This window comes from Neoarius graeffei, chromosome 3 (assembly GCF_027579695.1).
Source record: "Neoarius graeffei isolate fNeoGra1 chromosome 3, fNeoGra1.pri, whole genome shotgun sequence".
Lineage (NCBI taxonomy): Eukaryota > Metazoa > Chordata > Actinopteri > Siluriformes > Ariidae > Neoarius > Neoarius graeffei.
This window is the reverse complement of record NC_083571.1, coordinates 63555739-63576853: the sequence shown is the minus strand read 5'-3', so window position 1 is coordinate 63576853 and position 21115 is coordinate 63555739. Positions and strand designations below refer to the sequence as shown.

Below are 21115 nucleotides of genomic sequence, written 5' to 3'. Positions count from 1 at the left end.
TTATAATGAGTGCGTGTTAGGATTGTGACGAGTGTGTAGTTATAATGAGTGCGTGTTAGGACTGTGACGAGTGTGTAGTTATAATGAGTGCGTGTTAGGATTGTGACAAGTGTGTAGTTATAATGAGTGTGTGTTAGGATTGTGACGAGTGTGTAGTTATAATGAGTGCGTGTTAGGATTGTGACGAGTGTGTAGTTATAATGAGTGCGTGTTAGGACTGTGTCGAGTGTGTAGTTGTAATGAGTGCGTGTTAGGACTGTGACGAGTGTGTAGTTATAATGAGTGCGTGTTAGGATTGTGACGAGTGTGTAGTTATAATGAGTGTGTTAGGATTGTGACGAGTGTGTAGTTATAATGAGTGTGGTAGGACTGTGACGAGTGTGTAGTTATAATGAGTGTGTTAGGATTGTGACGAGTGTGTAGTTATAATGAGTGTGGTAGGACTGTGACGAGTGTGTAGTTATAATGAGTGCGTGTTAGGACTGTGACGAGTGTGTAGTTATAATGAGTGCGTGTTAGGATTGTGACGAGTGTGTAGTTATCATGAGTGTGTTAGGATTGTGACGAGTGTGTAGTTATAATGAGTGCGTGTTAGGATTGTGACGAGTGTGTAGTTATAATGAGTGTGGTAGGACCGTGACGAGTGTGTAGTTATAATGAGTGCGTGTCAGGACTGTGACGAGTGTGTAGTTATAATGAGTGCGTGTTAGGACCGTGACGAGTGTGTAGTTATCATGAGTGCGTGTTAGGACCGTGACGAGTGTGTAGTTATAATGAGTGCGTGTTAGGACTGTGACGAGTGTGTAGTTATAATGAGTGTGTTAGGATTGTGACGAGTGTGTAGTTATAATGAGTGTGTTAGGATTGTGACGAGTGTGTAGTTATAATGAGTGTGTTAGGATTGTGACGAGTGTGTAGTTATAATGAGTGCGTGTTAGGATTGTGACGAGTGTGTAGTTATAATGAGTGCGTGTTAGGACTGTGACGAGTGTGTAGTTATAATGAGTGTGTTAGGATTGTGACGAGTGTGTAGTTATAATGAGTGTGTTAGGATTGTGACGAGTGTGTAGTTATAATGAGTGCGTGTTAGGACTGTGTCGAGTGTGTAGTTGTAATGAGTGCGTGTTAGGACTGTGACGAGTGTGTAGTTATAATGAGTGCGTGTTAGGACTGTGACGAGTGTGTAGTTATAATGAGTGCGTGTTAGGACTGTGTCGAGTGTGTAGTTATAATGAGTGCGTGTTAGGATTGTGACGAGTGTGTAGTTATAATGAGTGTGTTAGGATTGTGACGAGTGTGTAGTTATAATGAGTGTGGTAGGACTGTGACGAGTGTGTAGTTATAATGAGTGTGTTAGGATTGTGACGAGTGTGTAGTTATAATGAGCGTGGTAGGACTGTGACGAGTGTGTAGTTATAATGAGTGCGTGTTAGGATTGTGACGAGTGTGTAGTTATAATGAGTGCGTGTTAGGACTGTGACGAGTGTGTAGTTATAATGAGTGCGTGTTAGGACTGTGACGAGTGTGTAGTTATAATGAGTGCGTGTTAGGACTGTGACGAGTGTGTAGTTATAATGAGTGCGTGTTAGGACTGTGACGAGTGTGTAGTTATAATGAGTGCGTGTTAGGACTGTGTCGAGTGTGTAGTTGTAATGAGTGCGTGTTAGGACTGTGACGAGTGTGTAGTTATAATGAGTGCGTGTTAGGATTGTGACGAGTGTGTAGTTATAATGAGTGTGTTAGGATTGTGACGAGTGTGTAGTTATAATGAGTGTGGTAGGACTGTGACGAGTGTGTAGTTATAATGAGTGTGGTAGGACTGTGACGAGTGTGTAGTTATAATGAGTGTGTTAGGATTGTGACGAGTGTGTAGTTATAATGAGTGTGGTAGGACTGTGACGAGTGTGTAGTTATAATGAGTGCGTGTTAGGACTGTGACGAGTGTGTAGTTATAATGAGTGCGTGTTAGGATTGTGACGAGTGTGTAGTTATCATGAGTGTGTTAGGATTGTGACGAGTGTGTAGTTATAATGAGTGCGTGTTAGGATTGTGACGAGTGTGTAGTTATAATGAGTGTGGTAGGACCGTGACGAGTGTGTAGTTATAATGAGTGCATGTCAGGACTGTGACGAGTGTGTAGTTATAATGAGTGCGTGTTAGGACCGTGACGAGTGTGTAGTTATAATGAGTGTGTTAGGATTGTGACGAGTGTGTAGTTATAATGAGTGTGTGTTAGGATTGTGACGAGTGTGTAGTTATAATGAGTGCGTGTTAGGATTGTGACGAGTGTGTAGTTATAATGAGTGTGGTAGGATTGTGACGAGTGTGTAGTTATAATGAGTGTGTTAGGATTGTGACGAGTGTGTAGTTATAATGAGTGTGGTAGGATTGTGACGAGTGTGTAGTTATAATGAGTGTGTTAGGATTGTGACGAGTGTGTAGTTATAATGAGTGCGTGTTAGGATTGTGACGAGTGTGTAGTTATAATGAGTGCGTGTTAGGATTGTGACGAGTGTGTAGTTATAATGAGTGTGGTAGGATTGTGACGAGTGTGTAGTTATAATGAGTGTGTTAGGATTGTGACGAGTGTGTAGTTATAATGAGTGCGTGTTAGGACTGTGACGAGTGTGTAGTTATAATGAGTGTGTTAGGATTGTGTCGAGTGTGTAGTTATAATGAGTGCGTGTTAGGACTGTGACGAGTGTGTAGTTGTAATGAGTGCGTGTTAGGACTGTGACGAGTGTGTAGTTATAATGAGTGCGTGTTAGGACTGTGACGAGTGTGTAGTTATAATGAGTGCGTGTTAGGACTGTGACGAGTGTGTAGTTATAATGAGTGCGTGTTAGGACTGTGACGAGTGTGTAGTTATAATGAGTGCGTGTTAGGATTGTGACGAGTGTGTAGTTATAATGAGTGCGTGTTAGGACTGTGACGAGTGTGTAGTTATAATGAGTGCGTGTTAGGACTGTGTCGAGTGTGTAGTTGTAATGAGTGCGTGTTAGGATTGTGACGAGTGTAGTTGTAATGAGTGCGTGTTAGGACTGTGACGAGTGTGTAGTTATAATGAGTGTGTTAGGATTGTGACGAGTGTGTAGTTATAATGAGTGTGTTAGGATTGTGACGAGTGTGTAGTTATAATGAGTGTGTGTTAGGATTGTGACGAGTGTGTAGTTATAATGAGTGTGTTAGGATTGTGACGAGTGTGTAGTTATAATGAGTGTGTTAGGATTGTGACGAGTGTGTAGTTATAATGAGTGCGTGTTAGGATTGTGACGAGTGTGTAGTTATAATGAGTGTGTTAGGATTGTGACGAGTGTGTAGTTATAATGAGTGTGGTAGGACTGTGACGAGTGTGTAGTTATAATGAGTGTGGTAGGACTGTGACGAGTGTGTAGTTATAATGAGTGTGTTAGGATTGTGACGAGTGTGTAGTTATAATGAGTGCGTGTTAGGATTGTGACGAGTGTGTAGTTATAATGAGTGCGTGTTAGGACTGTGACGAGTGTGTAGTTATAATGAGTGCGTGTTAGGATTGTGACAAGTGTGTAGTTATAATGAGTGTGTGTTAGGATTGTGACGAGTGTGTAGTTATAATGAGTGCGTGTTAGGATTGTGACGAGTGTGTAGTTATAATGAGTGCGTGTTAGGACTGTGTCGAGTGTGTAGTTGTAATGAGTGCGTGTTAGGACTGTGACGAGTGTGTAGTTATAATGAGTGCGTGTTAGGATTGTGACGAGTGTGTAGTTATAATGAGTGTGTTAGGATTGTGACGAGTGTGTAGTTATAATGAGTGTGGTAGGACTGTGACGAGTGTGTAGTTATAATGAGTGTGTTAGGATTGTGACGAGTGTGTAGTTATAATGAGTGTGGTAGGACTGTGACGAGTGTGTAGTTATAATGAGTGCGTGTTAGGACTGTGACGAGTGTGTAGTTATAATGAGTGCGTGTTAGGATTGTGACGAGTGTGTAGTTATCATGAGTGTGTTAGGATTGTGACGAGTGTGTAGTTATAATGAGTGCGTGTTAGGATTGTGACGAGTGTGTAGTTATAATGAGTGTGGTAGGACCGTGACGAGTGTGTAGTTATAATGAGTGCGTGTCAGGACTGTGACGAGTGTGTAGTTATAATGAGTGCGTGTTAGGACCGTGACGAGTGTGTAGTTATCATGAGTGCGTGTTAGGACCGTGACGAGTGTGTAGTTATAATGAGTGCGTGTTAGGACCGTGACGAGTGTGTAGTTATAATGAGTGCGTGTTAGGACTGTGACGAGTGTGTAGTTATAATGAGTGCGTGTTAGGACTGTGACGAGTGTGTAGTTATAATGAGTGCGTGTTAGGACTGTGACGAGTGTGTAGTTATAATGAGTGCGTGTTAGGATTGTGACGAGTGTGTAGTTATAATGAGTGCGTGTTAGGACTGTGACGAGTGTGTAGTTATAATGAGTGCGTGTTAGGACTGTGACGAGTGTGTAGTTATAATGAGTGCGTGTTAGGACTGTGACGAGTGTGTAGTTATAATGAGTGCGTGTTAGGACTGTGTCGAGTGTGTAGTTGTAATGAGTGCGTGTTAGGATTGTGACGAGTGTAGTTGTAATGAGTGCGTGTTAGGACTGTGACGAGTGCGTAGTTATAATGAGTGTGTTAGGACTGTGACGAGTGTGTAGTTATAATGAGTGTGTTAGGATTGTGACAAGTGTGTAGTTATAATGAGTGTGTTAGGACTGTGTCGAGTGTGTAGTTATAATGAGTGTGTTAGGACTGTGTCGAGTGTGTGGTTATAATGAGTGTGTTAGGATTGTGACGAGTGTGTGGTTATAATGAGTGCGTGTTAGGACTGTGACGAGTGTGTAGTTATAATGAGTGTGTTAGGACTGTGTCGAGTGTGTAGTTATAATGAGTGCGTGTTAGGACTGTGACGAGTGTGTAGTTATAATGAGTGCGTGTTAGGACTGTGACGAGTGTGTAGTTATAATGAGTGTGTTAGGACTGTGTCGAGTGTGTGGTTATAATGAGTGCGTGTTAGGACTGTGACGAGTGTGTAGTTATAATGAGTGCGTGTTAGGACTGTGACGAGTGTGTAGTTATAATGAGTGCGTGTTAGGATTGTGACGAGTGTGTAGTTATCATGAGTGTGTTAGGATTGTGACGAGTGTGTAGTTATCATGAGTGTGTTAGGATTGTGACGAGTGTGTAGTTATAATGAGTGCGTGTTAGGATTGTGACGAGTGTGTAGTTATAATGAGTGCGTGTTAGGACTGTGACGAGTGTGTAGTTATAATGAGTGCGTGTTAGGACTGTGACGAGTGTGTAGTTATAATGAGTGCGTGTTAGGACTGTGACGAGTGTGTAGTTATAATGAGTGCGTGTTAGGACTGTGTCGAGTGTGTAGTTATAATGAGTGCGTGTTAGGACCGTGACGAGTGTGTAGTTATAATGAGTGCGTGTTAGGACCGTGACGAGTGTGTAGTTATAATGAGTGCGTGTTAGGACTGTGACGAGTGTGTAGTTATAATGAGTGCGTGTTAGGACCGTGACGAGTGTGTAGTTATAATGAGTGCGTGTTAGGACTGTGACGAGTGTGTGGTTATAATGAGTGCGTGTTAGGACTGTGACGAGTGTGTAGTTATAATGAGTGTGTTAGGACTGTGTCGAGTGTGTAGTTATAATGAGTGCGTGTTAGGACTGTGACGAGTGTGTAGTTATAATGAGTGCGTGTTAGGACTGTGACGAGTGTGTAGTTATAATGAGTGTGTTAGGACTGTGTCGAGTGTGTGGTTATAATGAGTGCGTGTTAGGACTGTGACGAGTGTGTAGTTATAATGAGTGCGTGTTAGGACTGTGACGAGTGTGTAGTTATAATGAGTGCGTGTTAGGATTGTGACGAGTGTGTAGTTATCATGAGTGTGTTAGGATTGTGACGAGTGTGTAGTTATCATGAGTGTGTTAGGATTGTGACGAGTGTGTAGTTATAATGAGTGCGTGTTAGGATTGTGACGAGTGTGTAGTTATAATGAGTGCGTGTTAGGACTGTGACGAGTGTGTAGTTATAATGAGTGCGTGTTAGGACTGTGTCGAGTGTGTAGTTATAATGAGTGCGTGTTAGGACCGTGACGAGTGTGTAGTTATAATGAGTGCGTGTTAGGACTGTGACGAGTGTGTAGTTATAATGAGTGCGTGTTAGGACCGTGACGAGTGTGTAGTTATAATGAGTGCGTGTTAGGACTGTGACGAGTGTGTAGTTATAATGAGTGCGTGTTAGGACTGTGACGAGTGTGTAGTTATAATGAGTGCGTGTTAGGACCGTGACGAGTGTGTAGTTATAATGAGTGCGTGTTAGGACCGTGACGAGTGTGTAGTTATAATGAGTGCGTGTTAGGACTGTGACGAGTGTGTAGTTATAATGAGTGCGTGTTAGGACTGTGACGAGTGTGTAGTTATAATGAGTGCGTGTTAGGACTGTGTCGAGTGTGTAGTTGTAATGAGTGCGTGTTAGGATTGTGACGAGTGTAGTTGTAATGAGTGCGTGTTAGGATTGTGTCGAGTGTGTAGTTATAATGAGTGTGTTAGGACTGTGACGAGTGTGTAGTTATAATGAGTGTGTTAGGATTGTGACAAGTGTGTAGTTATAATGAGTGTGTTAGGACTGTGTCGAGTGTGTAGTTATAATGAGTGTGTTAGGACTGTGTCGAGTGTGTGGTTATAATGAGTGTGTTAGGATTGTGACGAGTGTGTGGTTATAATGAGTGCGTGTTAGGACTGTGACGAGTGTGTAGTTATAATGAGTGCGTGTTAGGATTGTGACGAGTGTGTAGTTATAATGAGTGCGTGTTAGGACTGTGACGAGTGTGTAGTTATAATGAGTGCGTGTTAGGACTGTGACGAGTGTGTAGTTATAATGAGTGCGTGTTAGGACTGTGACGAGTGTGTAGTTATAATGAGTGCGTGTTAGGACTGTGACGAGTGTGTAGTTATAATGAGTGCGTGTTAGGACCGTGACGAGTGTGTAGTTATAATGAGTGCGTGTTAGGACCGTGACGAGTGTGTAGTTATAATGAGTGCGTGTTAGGACTGTGACGAGTGTGTAGTTATAATGAGTGCGTGTTAGGACTGTGACGAGTGTGTAGTTATAATGAGTGCGTGTTAGGACTGTGTCGAGTGTGTAGTTGTAATGAGTGCGTGTTAGGATTGTGACGAGTGTAGTTGTAATGAGTGCGTGTTAGGATTGTGTCGAGTGTGTAGTTATAATGAGTGTGTTAGGACTGTGACGAGTGTGTAGTTATAATGAGTGTGTTAGGATTGTGACAAGTGTGTAGTTATAATGAGTGTGTTAGGACTGTGTCGAGTGTGTAGTTATAATGAGTGTGTTAGGACTGTGTCGAGTGTGTGGTTATAATGAGTGTGTTAGGATTGTGACGAGTGTGTGGTTATAATGAGTGCGTGTTAGGACTGTGACGAGTGTGTAGTTATAATGAGTGCGTGTTAGGATTGTGACGAGTGTGTAGTTATAATGAGTGCGTGTTAGGACTGTGACGAGTGTGTAGTTATAATGAGTGCGTGTTAGGACTGTGACGAGTGTGTAGTTATAATGAGTGCGTGTTAGGACTGTGACGAGTGTGTAGTTATAATGAGTGCGTGTTAGGATTGTGACGAGTGTGTAGTTATAATGAGTGCGTGTTAGGATTGTGACGAGTGTGTAGTTATAATGAGTGTGTGTTAGGACTGTGACGAGTGTGTAGTTATAATGAGTGCGTGTTAGGATTGTGACGAGTGTGTAGTTATAATGAGTGTGTGTTAGGACTGTGACGAGTGTGTAGTTATAATGAGTGTGTTAGGATTGTGACGAGTGTGTAGTTATAATGAGTGTGGTAGGACTGTGACGAGTGTGTAGTTATAATGAGTGTGTTAGGATTGTGACGAGTGTGTAGTTATAATGAGTGCGGTAGGACTGTGACGAGTGTGTAGTTATAATGAGTGCGTGTTAGGACTGTGACGAGTGTGTAGTTATAATGAGTGCGTGTTAGGATTGTGACGAGTGTGTAGTTATCATGAGTGTGTTAGGATTGTGACGAGTGTGTAGTTATAATGAGTGCGTGTTAGGATTGTGACGAGTGTGTAGTTATAATGAGTGTGGTAGGACCGTGACGAGTGTGTAGTTATAATGAGTGCGTGTCAGGACTGTGACGAGTGTGTAGTTATAATGAGTGCGTGTTAGGACTGTGACGAGTGTGTAGTTATCATGAGTGCGTGTTAGGACTGTGACGAGTGTGTAGTTATAATGAGTGCGTGTTAGGACTGTGACGAGTGTGTAGTTATAATGAGTGCGTGTTAGGATTGTGACGAGTGTGTAGTTATAATGAGTGCGTGTTAGGATTGTGACGAGTGTGTAGTTATAATGAGTGCGTGTTAGGACTGTGACGAGTGTGTAGTTATAATGAGTGCGTGTTAAGACTGTGACGAGTGTGTAGTTATAATGAGTGCGTGTTAGGACCGTGACGAGTGTGTAGTTATAATGAGTGCGTGTTAGGACCGTGACGAGTGTGTAGTTATAATGAGTGCGTGTTAGGACTGTGACGAGTGTGTAGTTATAATGAGTGCGTGTTAGGACTGTGACGAGTGTGTAGTTATAATGAGTGCGTGTTAGGACTGTGTCGAGTGTGTAGTTGTAATGAGTGCGTGTTAGGATTGTGACGAGTGTAGTTGTAATGAGTGCGTGTTAGGATTGTGTCGAGTGTGTAGTTATAATGAGTGTGTTAGGACTGTGACGAGTGTGTAGTTATAATGAGTGTGTTAGGATTGTGACAAGTGTGTAGTTATAATGAGTGTGTTAGGACTGTGTCGAGTGTGTAGTTATAATGAGTGTGTTAGGACTGTGTCGAGTGTGTGGTTATAATGAGTGTGTTAGGATTGTGACGAGTGTGTGGTTATAATGAGTGCGTGTTAGGACTGTGACGAGTGTGTAGTTATAATGAGTGCGTGTTAGGATTGTGACGAGTGTGTAGTTATAATGAGTGCGTGTTAGGACTGTGACGAGTGTGTAGTTATAATGAGTGCGTGTTAGGACTGTGACGAGTGTGTAGTTATAATGAGTGCGTGTTAGGACTGTGACGAGTGTGTAGTTATAATGAGTGCGTGTTAGGACTGTGACGAGTGTGTAGTTATAATGAGTGCGTGTTAGGACCGTGACGAGTGTGTAGTTATAATGAGTGCGTGTTAGGACTGTGACGAGTGTGTAGTTATAATGAGTGCGTGTTAGGACTGTGACGAGTGTGTAGTTATAATGAGTGCGTGTTAGGACTGTGACGAGTGTGTAGTTATAATGAGTGCGTGTTAGGACTGTGTCGAGTGTGTAGTTGTAATGAGTGCGTGTTAGGATTGTGACGAGTGTAGTTGTAATGAGTGCGTGTTAGGATTGTGTCGAGTGTGTAGTTATAATGAGTGTGTTAGGACTGTGACGAGTGTGTAGTTATAATGAGTGTGTTAGGATTGTGACAAGTGTGTAGTTATAATGAGTGTGTTAGGACTGTGTCGAGTGTGTAGTTATAATGAGTGTGTTAGGACTGTGTCGAGTGTGTGGTTATAATGAGTGTGTTAGGATTGTGACGAGTGTGTGGTTATAATGAGTGCGTGTTAGGACTGTGACGAGTGTGTAGTTATAATGAGTGCGTGTTAGGATTGTGACGAGTGTGTAGTTATAATGAGTGCGTGTTAGGACTGTGACGAGTGTGTAGTTATAATGAGTGCGTGTTAGGACTGTGACGAGTGTGTAGTTATAATGAGTGCGTGTTAGGACTGTGACGAGTGTGTAGTTATAATGAGTGCGTGTTAGGACTGTGACGAGTGTGTAGTTATAATGAGTGCGTGTTAGGATTGTGACGAGTGTGTAGTTATAATGAGTGCGTGTTAGGATTGTGACGAGTGTGTAGTTATAATGAGTGTGTGTTAGGACTGTGACGAGTGTGTAGTTATAATGAGTGCGTGTTAGGATTGTGACGAGTGTGTAGTTATAATGAGTGTGTGTTAGGACTGTGACGAGTGTGTAGTTATAATGAGTGTGTTAGGATTGTGACGAGTGTGTAGTTATAATGAGTGTGGTAGGACTGTGACGAGTGTGTAGTTATAATGAGTGTGTTAGGATTGTGACGAGTGTGTAGTTATAATGAGTGCGGTAGGACTGTGACGAGTGTGTAGTTATAATGAGTGCGTGTTAGGACTGTGACGAGTGTGTAGTTATAATGAGTGCGTGTTAGGATTGTGACGAGTGTGTAGTTATCATGAGTGTGTTAGGATTGTGACGAGTGTGTAGTTATAATGAGTGCGTGTTAGGATTGTGACGAGTGTGTAGTTATAATGAGTGTGGTAGGACCGTGACGAGTGTGTAGTTATAATGAGTGCGTGTCAGGACTGTGACGAGTGTGTAGTTATAATGAGTGCGTGTTAGGACTGTGACGAGTGTGTAGTTATCATGAGTGCGTGTTAGGACTGTGACGAGTGTGTAGTTATAATGAGTGCGTGTTAGGACTGTGACGAGTGTGTAGTTATAATGAGTGCGTGTTAGGATTGTGACGAGTGTGTAGTTATAATGAGTGCGTGTTAGGATTGTGACGAGTGTGTAGTTATAATGAGTGCGTGTTAGGACTGTGACGAGTGTGTAGTTATAATGAGTGCGTGTTAAGACTGTGACGAGTGTGTAGTTATAATGAGTGCGTGTTAGGATTGTGACGAGTGTGTAGTTATAATGAGTGCGTGTTAGGACTGTGACGAGTGTGTAGTTATAATGAGTGCGTGTTAGGACTGTGACGAGTGTGTAGTTATAATGAGTGCGTGTTAGGACTGTGACGAGTGTGTAGTTATAATGAGTGCGTGTTAGGACTGTGACGAGTGTGTAGTTATAATGAGTGCGTGTTAGGACTGTGACGAGTGTGTAGTTATAATGAGTGCGTGTTAGGACTGTGTCGAGTGAGTAGTTGTAATGAGTGCGTGTTAGGATTGTGACGAGTGTAGTTGTAATGAGTGCGTGTTAGGACTGTGACGAGTGTGTAGTTATAATGAGTGTGTTAGGACTGTGACGAGTGTGTAGTTATCATGAGTGTGTTAGGATTGTGACGAGTGTGTAGTTATAATGAGTGCGTGTTAGGATTGTGACGAGTGTGTAGTTATAATGAGTGCGTGTTAGGATTGTGACGAGTGTGTAGTTATAATGAGTGCGTGTTAGGACTGTGACGAGTGTGTAGTTATAATGAGTGCGTGTTAGGACTGTGACGAGTGTGTAGTTATAATGAGTGCGTGTTAGGACTGTGTCGAGTGTGTAGTTATAATGAGTGCGTGTTAGGACCGTGACGAGTGTGTAGTTATAATGAGTGCGTGTTAGGACCGTGACGAGTGTGTAGTTATAATGAGTGCGTGTTAGGACTGTGACGAGTGTGTAGTTATAATGAGTGCGTGTTAGGACCGTGACGAGTGTGTAGTTATAATGAGTGCGTGTTAGGACTGTGACGAGTGTGTAGTTATAATGAGTGCGTGTTAGGACTGTGACGAGTGTGTAGTTATAATGAGTGTGTTAGGACTGTGTCGAGTGTGTGGTTATAATGAGTGTGTTAGGATTGTGACGAGTGTGTGGTTATAATGAGTGCGTGTTAGGACTGTGACGAGTGTGTAGTTATAATGAGTGCGTGTTAGGATTGTGACGAGTGTGTAGTTATAATGAGTGCGTGTTAGGACTGTGACGAGTGTGTAGTTATAATGAGTGCGTGTTAGGACTGTGACGAGTGTGTAGTTATAATGAGTGCGTGTTAGGACTGTGACGAGTGTGTAGTTATAATGAGTGCGTGTTAGGACTGTGACGAGTGTGTAGTTATAATGAGTGTGTTAGGACTGTGTCGAGTGTGTGGTTATAATGAGTGTGTTAGGATTGTGACGAGTGTGTAGTTATCATGAGTGTGTTAGGATTGTGACGAGTGTGTAGTTATAATGAGTGCGTGTTAGGATTGTGACGAGTGTAGTTGTAATGAGTGCGTGTTAGGACTGTGACGAGTGTGTAGTTATAATGAGTGTGTTAGGACTGTGACGAGTGTGTAGTTATAATGAGTGTGTTAGGATTGTGACAAGTGTGTAGTTATAATGAGTGTGTTAGGACTGTGACGAGTGTGTAGTTATAATGAGTGCGTGTTAGGACTGTGACGAGTGTGTAGTTATAATGAGTGCGTGTTAGGACTGTGACGAGTGTGTAGTTATAATGAGTGCGTGTTAGGACTGTGACGAGTGTGTAGTTGTAATGAGTGCGTGTTAGGATTGTGTCGAGTGTGTAGTTATAATGAGTGTGTTAGGACTGTGACGAGTGTGTAGTTATAATGAGTGCGTGTTAGGATTGTGACAAGTGTGTAGTTATAATGAGTGCGTGTTAGGACTGTGACGAGTGTGTAGTTATAATGAGTGCGTGTTAGGACTGTGACGAGTGTGTAGTTATAATGAGTGCGTGTTAGGACTGTGACGAGTGTGTAGTTATAATGAGTGTGTTAGGACTGTGTCGAGTGTGTGGTTATAATGAGTGTGTTAGGATTGTGACGAGTGTGTGGTTATAATGAGTGCGTGTTAGGACTGTGACGAGTGTGTAGTTATAATGAGTGCGTGTTAGGATTGTGACGAGTGTGTAGTTATAATGAGTGCGTGTTAGGACTGTGACGAGTGTGTAGTTATAATGAGTGCGTGTTAGGACTGTGACGAGTGTGTAGTTATAATGAGTGCGTGTTAGGACTGTGACGAGTGTGTAGTTATAATGAGTGCGTGTTAGGACTGTGACGAGTGTGTAGTTATAATGAGTGTGTTAGGACTGTGTCGAGTGTGTGGTTATAATGAGTGTGTTAGGATTGTGACGAGTGTGTAGTTATCATGAGTGTGTTAGGATTGTGACGAGTGTGTAGTTATAATGAGTGCGTGTTAGGATTGTGACGAGTGTAGTTGTAATGAGTGCGTGTTAGGACTGTGACGAGTGTGTAGTTATAATGAGTGTGTTAGGACTGTGACGAGTGTGTAGTTATAATGAGTGTGTTAGGATTGTGACAAGTGTGTAGTTATAATGAGTGTGTTAGGACTGTGACGAGTGTGTAGTTATAATGAGTGCGTGTTAGGACTGTGACGAGTGTGTAGTTATAATGAGTGCGTGTTAGGACTGTGACGAGTGTGTAGTTATAATGAGTGCGTGTTAGGACTGTGACGAGTGTGTAGTTGTAATGAGTGCGTGTTAGGATTGTGTCGAGTGTGTAGTTATAATGAGTGTGTTAGGACTGTGACGAGTGTGTAGTTATAATGAGTGCGTGTTAGGATTGTGACAAGTGTGTAGTTATAATGAGTGCGTGTTAGGACTGTGACGAGTGTGTAGTTATAATGAGTGCGTGTTAGGACCGTGACGAGTGTGTAGTTATAATGAGTGCGTGTTAGGATTGTGACAAGTGTGTAGTTATAATGAGTGTGTGTTAGGATTGTGACGAGTGTGTAGTTATAATGAGTGTGTTAGGATTGTGACGAGTGTGTAGTTATAATGAGTGCGTGTTAGGACCGTGACGAGTGTGTAGTTATAATGAGTGCGTGTTAGGACTGTGACGAGTGTGTAGTTATAATGAGTGCGTGTTAGGACCGTGACGAGTGTGTAGTTATAATGAGTGCGTGTTAGGACTGTGACGAGTGTGTAGTTATAATGAGTGCGTGTTAGGACCGTGACGAGTGTGTAGTTATAATGAGTGCGTGTTAGGACCGTGACGAGTGTGTAGTTATAATGAGTGCGTGTTAGGACCGTGACGAGTGTGTAGTTATAATGAGTGCGTGTTAGGACTGTGACGAGTGTGTAGTTATAATGAGTGCGTGTTAGGACTGTGACGAGTGTGTAGTTATAATGAGTGCGTGTTAGGACTGTGACGAGTGTGTAGTTATAATGAGTGCGTGTTAGGACTGTGTCGAGTGTGTAGTTGTAATGAGTGCGTGTTAGGATTGTGACGAGTGTAGTTGTAATGAGTGCGTGTTAGGATTGTGTCGAGTGTGTAGTTATAATGAGTGTGTTAGGACTGTGACGAGTGTGTAGTTATAATGAGTGCGTGTTAGGACTGTGACGAGTGTGTAGTTATAATGAGTGCGTGTTAGGACTGTGACGAGTGTGTAGTTATAATGAGTGCGTGTTAGGACTGTGTCGAGTGTGTAGTTGTAATGAGTGCGTGTTAGGATTGTGACGAGTGTAGTTGTAATGAGTGCGTGTTAGGACTGTGACGAGTGTGTAGTTATAATGAGTGTGTTAGGACTGTGACGAGTGTGTAGTTATAATGAGTGTGTTAGGATTGTGACAAGTGTGTAGTTATAATGAGTGTGTTAGGACTGTGTCGAGTGTGTAGTTATAATGAGTGTGTTAGGACTGTGTCGAGTGTGTGGTTATAATGAGTGTGTTAGGATTGTGACGAGTGTGTGGTTATAATGAGTGCGTGTTAGGACTGTGACGAGTGTGTAGTTATAATGAGTGTGTTAGGACTGTGTCGAGTGTGTAGTTATAATGAGTGTGTGTTAGGATTGTGACGAGTGTGTAGTTATAATGAGTGTGTGTTAGGATTGTGACGAGTGTGTAGTTATAATGAGTGTGTTAGGATTGTGACGAGTGTGTAGTTATAATGAGTGCGTGTTAGGATTGTGACAAGTGTGTAGTTATAATGAGTGTGTGTTAGGATTGTGATGAGTGTGTAGTTATAATGAGTGCGTGTTAGGATTGTGATGAGTGTGTAGTTATAATGAGTGCGTGTTAGGATTGTGATGAGTGTGTAGTTATAATGAGTGCGTGTTAGGATTGTGATGAGTGTGTAGTTATAATGAGTGCGTGTTAGGATTGTGATGAGTGTGTAGTTATAATGAGTGCGTGTTAGGATTGTGATGAGTGTGTAGTTATAATGAGTGCGTGTTAGGATTGTGACGAGTGTGTAGTTATAATGAGTGTGTTAGGACTGTGACGAGTGTGCAGTTATAATGAGTGCGTGTTAGGACTGTGACATATGTAGTTATAATGAGTGCGCTAGGATTGTGACGTGTGTAGTTATAATGAGTGTGTGTTAGGACTATGATGAGTGTGTAGTATAAGTGATGGCTGTTATGACATCAGCTGGCAGTGAGATTCTTTTTTTTTTTCCCCCGAAAGTTTCCCACTTTAAAAGTTTAAGAAGAATATAAGGCCTGGCAACACTGACAGCAACAAATCAATAAACAATAAAGAGATGGGGGGATGAAGGGAGAGCGAGAAGGATAGATGGATGAGCACACTGCAGGAACTAAACTGCATTAATTAAATAGATGAATGAAGCATGAAAGCAGAAGGGGAAAAACAATAAAGACGGTCGGAATTTTCTTTATGACTTCACTAGTAACTGTAAATGACATCACAGTGAGTAAAAAGTAAAAAACCCAAGTGGAGCGTGCTCACCTTTCCCGTGACTGCAGACCACACTTTGAGCGTGTTATCGTCCGAACCGCTAACGATACGATTCCCACAAAACTGCAGACACGTGATGACGTGATCATCGTGCCCTTTCAACACCTGCTCTCAAAATAAATAAATAAATAAATAAATAAATAAATATTTTATATATGTGTGTGTGTGAATGAGAGAGAGAGAGAGAGAGAGAGAGAGAGAGAGAACACAAGTAAATACAACTTGTACAGGTACAATAAAAATCATTCCATCTTTAAAATGGACTTTTATGAGCTTTCAAGCTTCTCTTATTGTAATTAGTGAGAATTTAAATCATCCCTTACAGCTAATCAAGTGTTCAATCAGTAACTATGTATTATTTTAATGATTATTATTGCTTATAACAATAATAATAATAAAAATAATAATAATTTATTATTACACAGTAATGTAATGAAACTAAGGACATGTGGCGCTACAGCTTCATACAGAGATTAAGGATGGAAGTGGGAGGGTGTGATTCTGCAGCAGCGCACTGTGTGTGTGAGAGAGAGAGAGAGAGGTGAATCTGCTGAGGCAGCGAATGACACAGCATCTTTCTCACATCAGAGAAATTGCAGCCACGGACACATGAAAAAACACACACACACACACACACACACACACCAGATGGAGAAGGCAAGTGAGACAGCAAGACAGAAGAGAGAAAAGGTGTGAGAGATGGAGAGAGAGGGGGAGAGAATGGAAAGGTGTGTGTGTGTGTGTGTGTGTGTGTGTGTGTGTGTGTACCTTCGGTGATTTGATCTCTCCTCTCCTCCAGTTGGTGTCGATGCGGTGTTGTCTGATGTAGGCGCTCTTCCATGGGCTGTGACTGAACCCCGGCTTCACCACCTTCCTCCTCTTGATGTGTAACGGTTCATCAATACCTGAGTGCCCCAACACACACACACATATATATAACATAATTAATACAAATACACCAACGTATATAAATCAAATCTAGTGTTAACCATCGACTTTCGTTCCTTTATCGTGCTTGCAGCATGTAAACCCATACACATTATTACTGAACCGTTTCTTGAACTTAATTAGCGAAGAAGTGTCACGTCACTAAAGCTATAATAAAAACTTCTTATACATGTTGTTGCTGCTCCGTGTTCTTATACATGCTGTTGCTGTTCGACCCAAACAGAACAGAAGGCTTAACCTTGGCCTCTAGTTTACTGGCCTTTCCTTTACTCTGCAGCGGATTTTTATTTACCTTCTTCTCTGCACTTTTCTCTCCAGAGCAGGTTGTCTTCCGCAAGGATTCGCCAGTATCGACACGTCTGAGCAGCCTGGAGCAAATCCTTCGGCTCCAAGAAGGACAGAACATACAGAGCCAACTAGAGAGAGCGAGAGAGAGAGAGAGAGAGATCAACTGTGAGCTACTGCTCACTTACGTATCCCCCCCGCTCTCGCTTATATCAGAATGCAAGCAATTGAAGGAATACGACACTTATTATGAATGTTGACTGCAACAAATAATTAACCCTGAAACAAAGTAAAGTGCAGTGTTCTCCCCAGGGATTTCAAATAGCATCCTAGAAAACTGTCATTTTGAAATGGCGTCAAAATCCACCCTATACGTTTCATAAATACATTCAGTCGGTAAACAGCAAGTCCATGTGCGACAGACCTGACAACACTATAGATGGTATAGAACCCCAAGCTGAAGCTCGATACCAAATATCAAGCAGTTGTGATTCGTAGTTGCTGAGAAAAGTGTTACGAAAATTCGGTAAACCCACGCTATATTTTTCGTAAATAAACATTCAGTCGGTAAACAGGAAGTTGATGTGCAACAGACCTGAAAACTGTAAACACGGTATAGAACCCCAAGCTGAAGTTTGGTACCAAGTGGCTATGATTTGTGGTTACTGAGAAAAAGGGTGTTTCGGACAGACGGATGGACAGAGGTAAACCAGTATACCCCCCCTCGGAGCAGGGGTATAATTTTCAGCATTGAAATGTGAAATACGTAATAGAACATAAAAGCATGCATCAACAGCTCTCATGTGAAACATATCCATGCGTCCGTATATGGTTTTTTTGGTTTGTTTGTTTGTTAAGTCATCTAAACTCCCATGACTACCGGCGGTATCTTATTTCCTTAACCTACTTAATGCTTTGGCAACAGTTAACACGGAGAGAGAGAGAGACTCCTAATAGTTGCGCAATTTACTCTAATGGCTGGGAGAAATAAAAAAAGGTGAATTAAAGAACAGGATGTCTGAAGCTCTTATTAGCCTCCAGCATTTCCCTTCCTGACATGTAGAATAACTGGCTTGTGTGTGTGGTTCTCCCGGGGGAGGGGGACAAGAATCACGTAAGACCTGTTGTAAGCCAATTAGCACCATAAAAAAAGAAACATCACTTGAAATGCTGGCTTTCATGCAAATACAAAGGCAGCAGTGTTTTTTTTTTTTTTGTTTGTTTTTGCGCACACAGTTGCATTCAGAAGTTGACTTACACTCATCATGGACATGAATGTCATGGAAGCAGATCATTAATTCAGTGGTGCTGAAAGTTCCAAAATATCTTAACTTGCCAAGGCTGAGGCCTCTTAATTTCCTGTCAGTGATGATTGACTACAGCTGGTAGCTTCTCTGTGCCAAAATAAAACTTTTGTTTGACACTCATTGGACTGACCAACACACGGGGAACGTCCAAGGAGCTCAGTGCAGACCTGAGACAGAGAATCATAGATTTGCACTCAGGAATGCGTCTTGGAGTCGTTTCTGAGCAACTCCAGGTTCCAAGATCATCAGTTCAAACAACTGTACGTATGAGTTACTGAGAAGTGTAGTAACTTTGCTGGAAGAAGGCCCAAACTGCCAACATCAGCTGAGAGGACATTGTTTTGGATGGTCAGGAACAAGCCAGGAACCACCAAGGCACAGGCCTGTCATGAACTGTAAGCTGCTGGAACACCAGTGTCGCTGTCAACAGTCGAGGAGTTTTACCTCACCATGGACTGAGAGGCTGGTATCCAAGAAAGAAGCTCCTGCTCCAAAATCCACACCTTCAACCTCAACTACATTTTGCAGCTGACCACATGGACAAAGAAAAAAGCCTCTGGAGGAAAATTTACGACCAAATGAGACTGTGCTGTTTGGCCACAATGACCAGATGGACAGAGGAACACTGTGCCAACTGTACAGCATGGTGGTGGTAGCATCATGTGTTTTTTTTTTTTTTTAAACTGCCAGTGGAACTGGTGCATCACACAAAGTGATTGAATAATGGAGGAGGACGATGACTACCTCGGAATTCTTCCGCATCACCTCAAACTGTCAGAAACTTGGACACAGTTGGACAGTTGGGTTTTCCAACAGGACGATGACCCCAACACACATCAGAGCTGGCTGTGGAGGATAAAGCAGGAGACCATGAAGCCTCAAACAAATCCTGACCACGACATGATCGAAAATATGTGGACCGTGTTTAAAAGTCGGGTGTGTGCCAGGAAACGCACATTTAATTGAGGTCGAGCAATTCTGACATGAAAGGGCTCAAATATCCAACCAGAATCCTGCCAGAAGCTTGGTGATGGCTATCAAAAGGGTCTCGTCAAGGTGAAACTTGCTTTGGGACATTTAACCAAATATTTGGTGCCGTGTATGTATATTTTTGATCCGGTGTTGATTTCAGGAAACCCAAAATAAATTAAAACTTGCGTTCGTCGATTAAAGATGCGGTGTCATCATTCTGCCCCAGAAAATGTCGTTGTTCAAAGAAGTCACTGAAAGCCCAACCTTGCCATGACATTCATGTTCGTGTATTGAAACTTCTGACCACAACTGTATGAATTATGAACAGAAAAGCCAGAAGGGTGTTTTTCCGTGTGTGTGTGTGTGTGTGTGTGTGTGTTTCTGTGTGGCCCATGCATTACATCACGTTCGAGGGAAAGTGGTTCTGTTGTTGCACCTATTGTTGTGCCAGTGTGTGTGTGTGTGAGATTTTATTAGTATGTGCTTTTTATCTATTAATTAAAAATATCCTCAACAGTCACTGTGAATGTGTGTAAAATTAAACCACTAAAACAGAACTATAGGATATTTATTAATAAAAGCAGTGTCCCGGTCACTCGCCTGCCTCACACAGCGACCTGCTGAGCATGAGGAATGGAGGTGGGTGCCAACACTTTCGCCATAATGGAACCAGAGAGCCTGTTGACTTTAGATGCGGATAAACGTGAGCTGATATTTCTCTCATGAACTCGGTCTTAACGGAGTAAAATAATGGTGTTCTCTTACACCGTACGTCGAACAGAGGTATCGCGAGTTGGCCTAGTGGTTAGCGTGTCCGCCTCTCGATCGGGAGAGCGCGAGTTCTATTCACGGTCGTACCAAAGACCATCATAAAAATGGTACCTACTGCAATACAGATGCGAGTGGGGAGTCAAACTCTTGCGGTTACCAGAGGACTAGCCTCGCACTGTAACCCTAGCTATGTAATAGGCGAGAGGCCGAGGGCTGCGGAAACCGAGATCGGCGCCGCCCTATGCGCCACATGGCGTGGGAAGGACTTTGACATGACTTGATGTCGAACAAAGAGAGTAAGAGAAATTAAAAGGTTCATTTATAAATATTCCTTTGTAAGGAAGCGTTAAAGATGGCAGATGTGTGTGTGTGTGTGTGTGTGTGTGTGTGTGTGTGTAGTTCCCTGGCACTGTGTGGCAGAGTAAAATTTCCCACTCAGTGATGCCCATTTAATTGGCTTATTATTAAATTAGTGCTGGTAATGAAATGATAAATACATGCATCAGACTTCTTATTAAATCCTAAGATATAAATTGTGCTTGAGTAATAAATTTAAAAAAAAGTCAAAGGGTCATAAATATTGTGTGTGTGCATAAACTGTGTGAAATTACATAGCATTTGAAAAATGTGCGTATAGTGTGTGCGCGCGCATGTGTCTATGTATAGTGCGCGCGCGTACGCATCGTGTACCTCTTTGGGCAGTAGGGAGATGAAGTCTCTCTGGAACTGCGGCTCGATCACCTGCATCATGTGCTTCACCTGCGTCGGCTCACAGCTGTCAATCAACTCATCCAGCGCCAAGAGCTTCTCCGGCCCGCTCCAACTCTATACACACGTTCCAGAAGCACAACACTGATCAAAACATTGTGTACATCGAAAAAGGCAGCAGCTTATCTGTGTCCTTGACATCTCTGTGTGAGAGATATTAAAATACCAGTTCTCAGGATGACCTCCATCAGAACACACACACACGACAATCCGTCTCTGCCTCGTACTTTACATTACACTACCGTTCAAAAGTTTGGGGTCACCCAGACAATTTTGTGTTTTCCATGAAAAGTCACACTTTTATTTCCCACCATAAGTTGTAAAATGAATAGAAAATATAGTCAAGACATTTTTCTGGCCATTTTGAGCGTTTAATCGACCCCACAAATGTGATGCTCCAGAAACTCAATCTGCTCAAAGGAAGGTCAGTTTTATAGCTTCTCTAAAGAGCTCAACTGTTTTCAGCTGTGCTAACATGATTGTACAAGGGTTTTCTAATCATCCATTAGCCTTCTGAGGCAATGAGCAAACACATTGTACCATTAGAACACTGGAGTGAGAGTTGCTGGAGATGGGCCTCTATACACCAGGGGCGATTTCTCAGAGACAA

The 21115-nt window shown here is 42.3% G+C and overlaps 1 protein-coding gene across 5 annotated transcripts in view; it reads right to left on the bottom strand.

The window, feature by feature from the left end:
* The window catches only part of fbxw7 (F-box and WD repeat domain containing 7), a 268108-nt gene that overhangs the window by 24869 nt on the left and 222124 nt on the right, over positions 1 to 21115 (bottom strand). For all 5 annotated transcript variants that reach the window (XM_060917115.1, XM_060917119.1, XM_060917116.1 and 2 more), the window contains 4 exons: positions 20428 to 20562; positions 16695 to 16818; positions 16223 to 16359; positions 15446 to 15559 (listed from right to left, as the gene is read on the bottom strand). In XM_060917115.1, coding sequence (XP_060773098.1) covers positions 15446 to 15559; positions 16223 to 16359; positions 16695 to 16818; positions 20428 to 20562 — 510 coding nt within the window. The remainder of the gene's footprint in view (positions 1 to 15445; positions 15560 to 16222; positions 16360 to 16694; positions 16819 to 20427; positions 20563 to 21115) is intronic.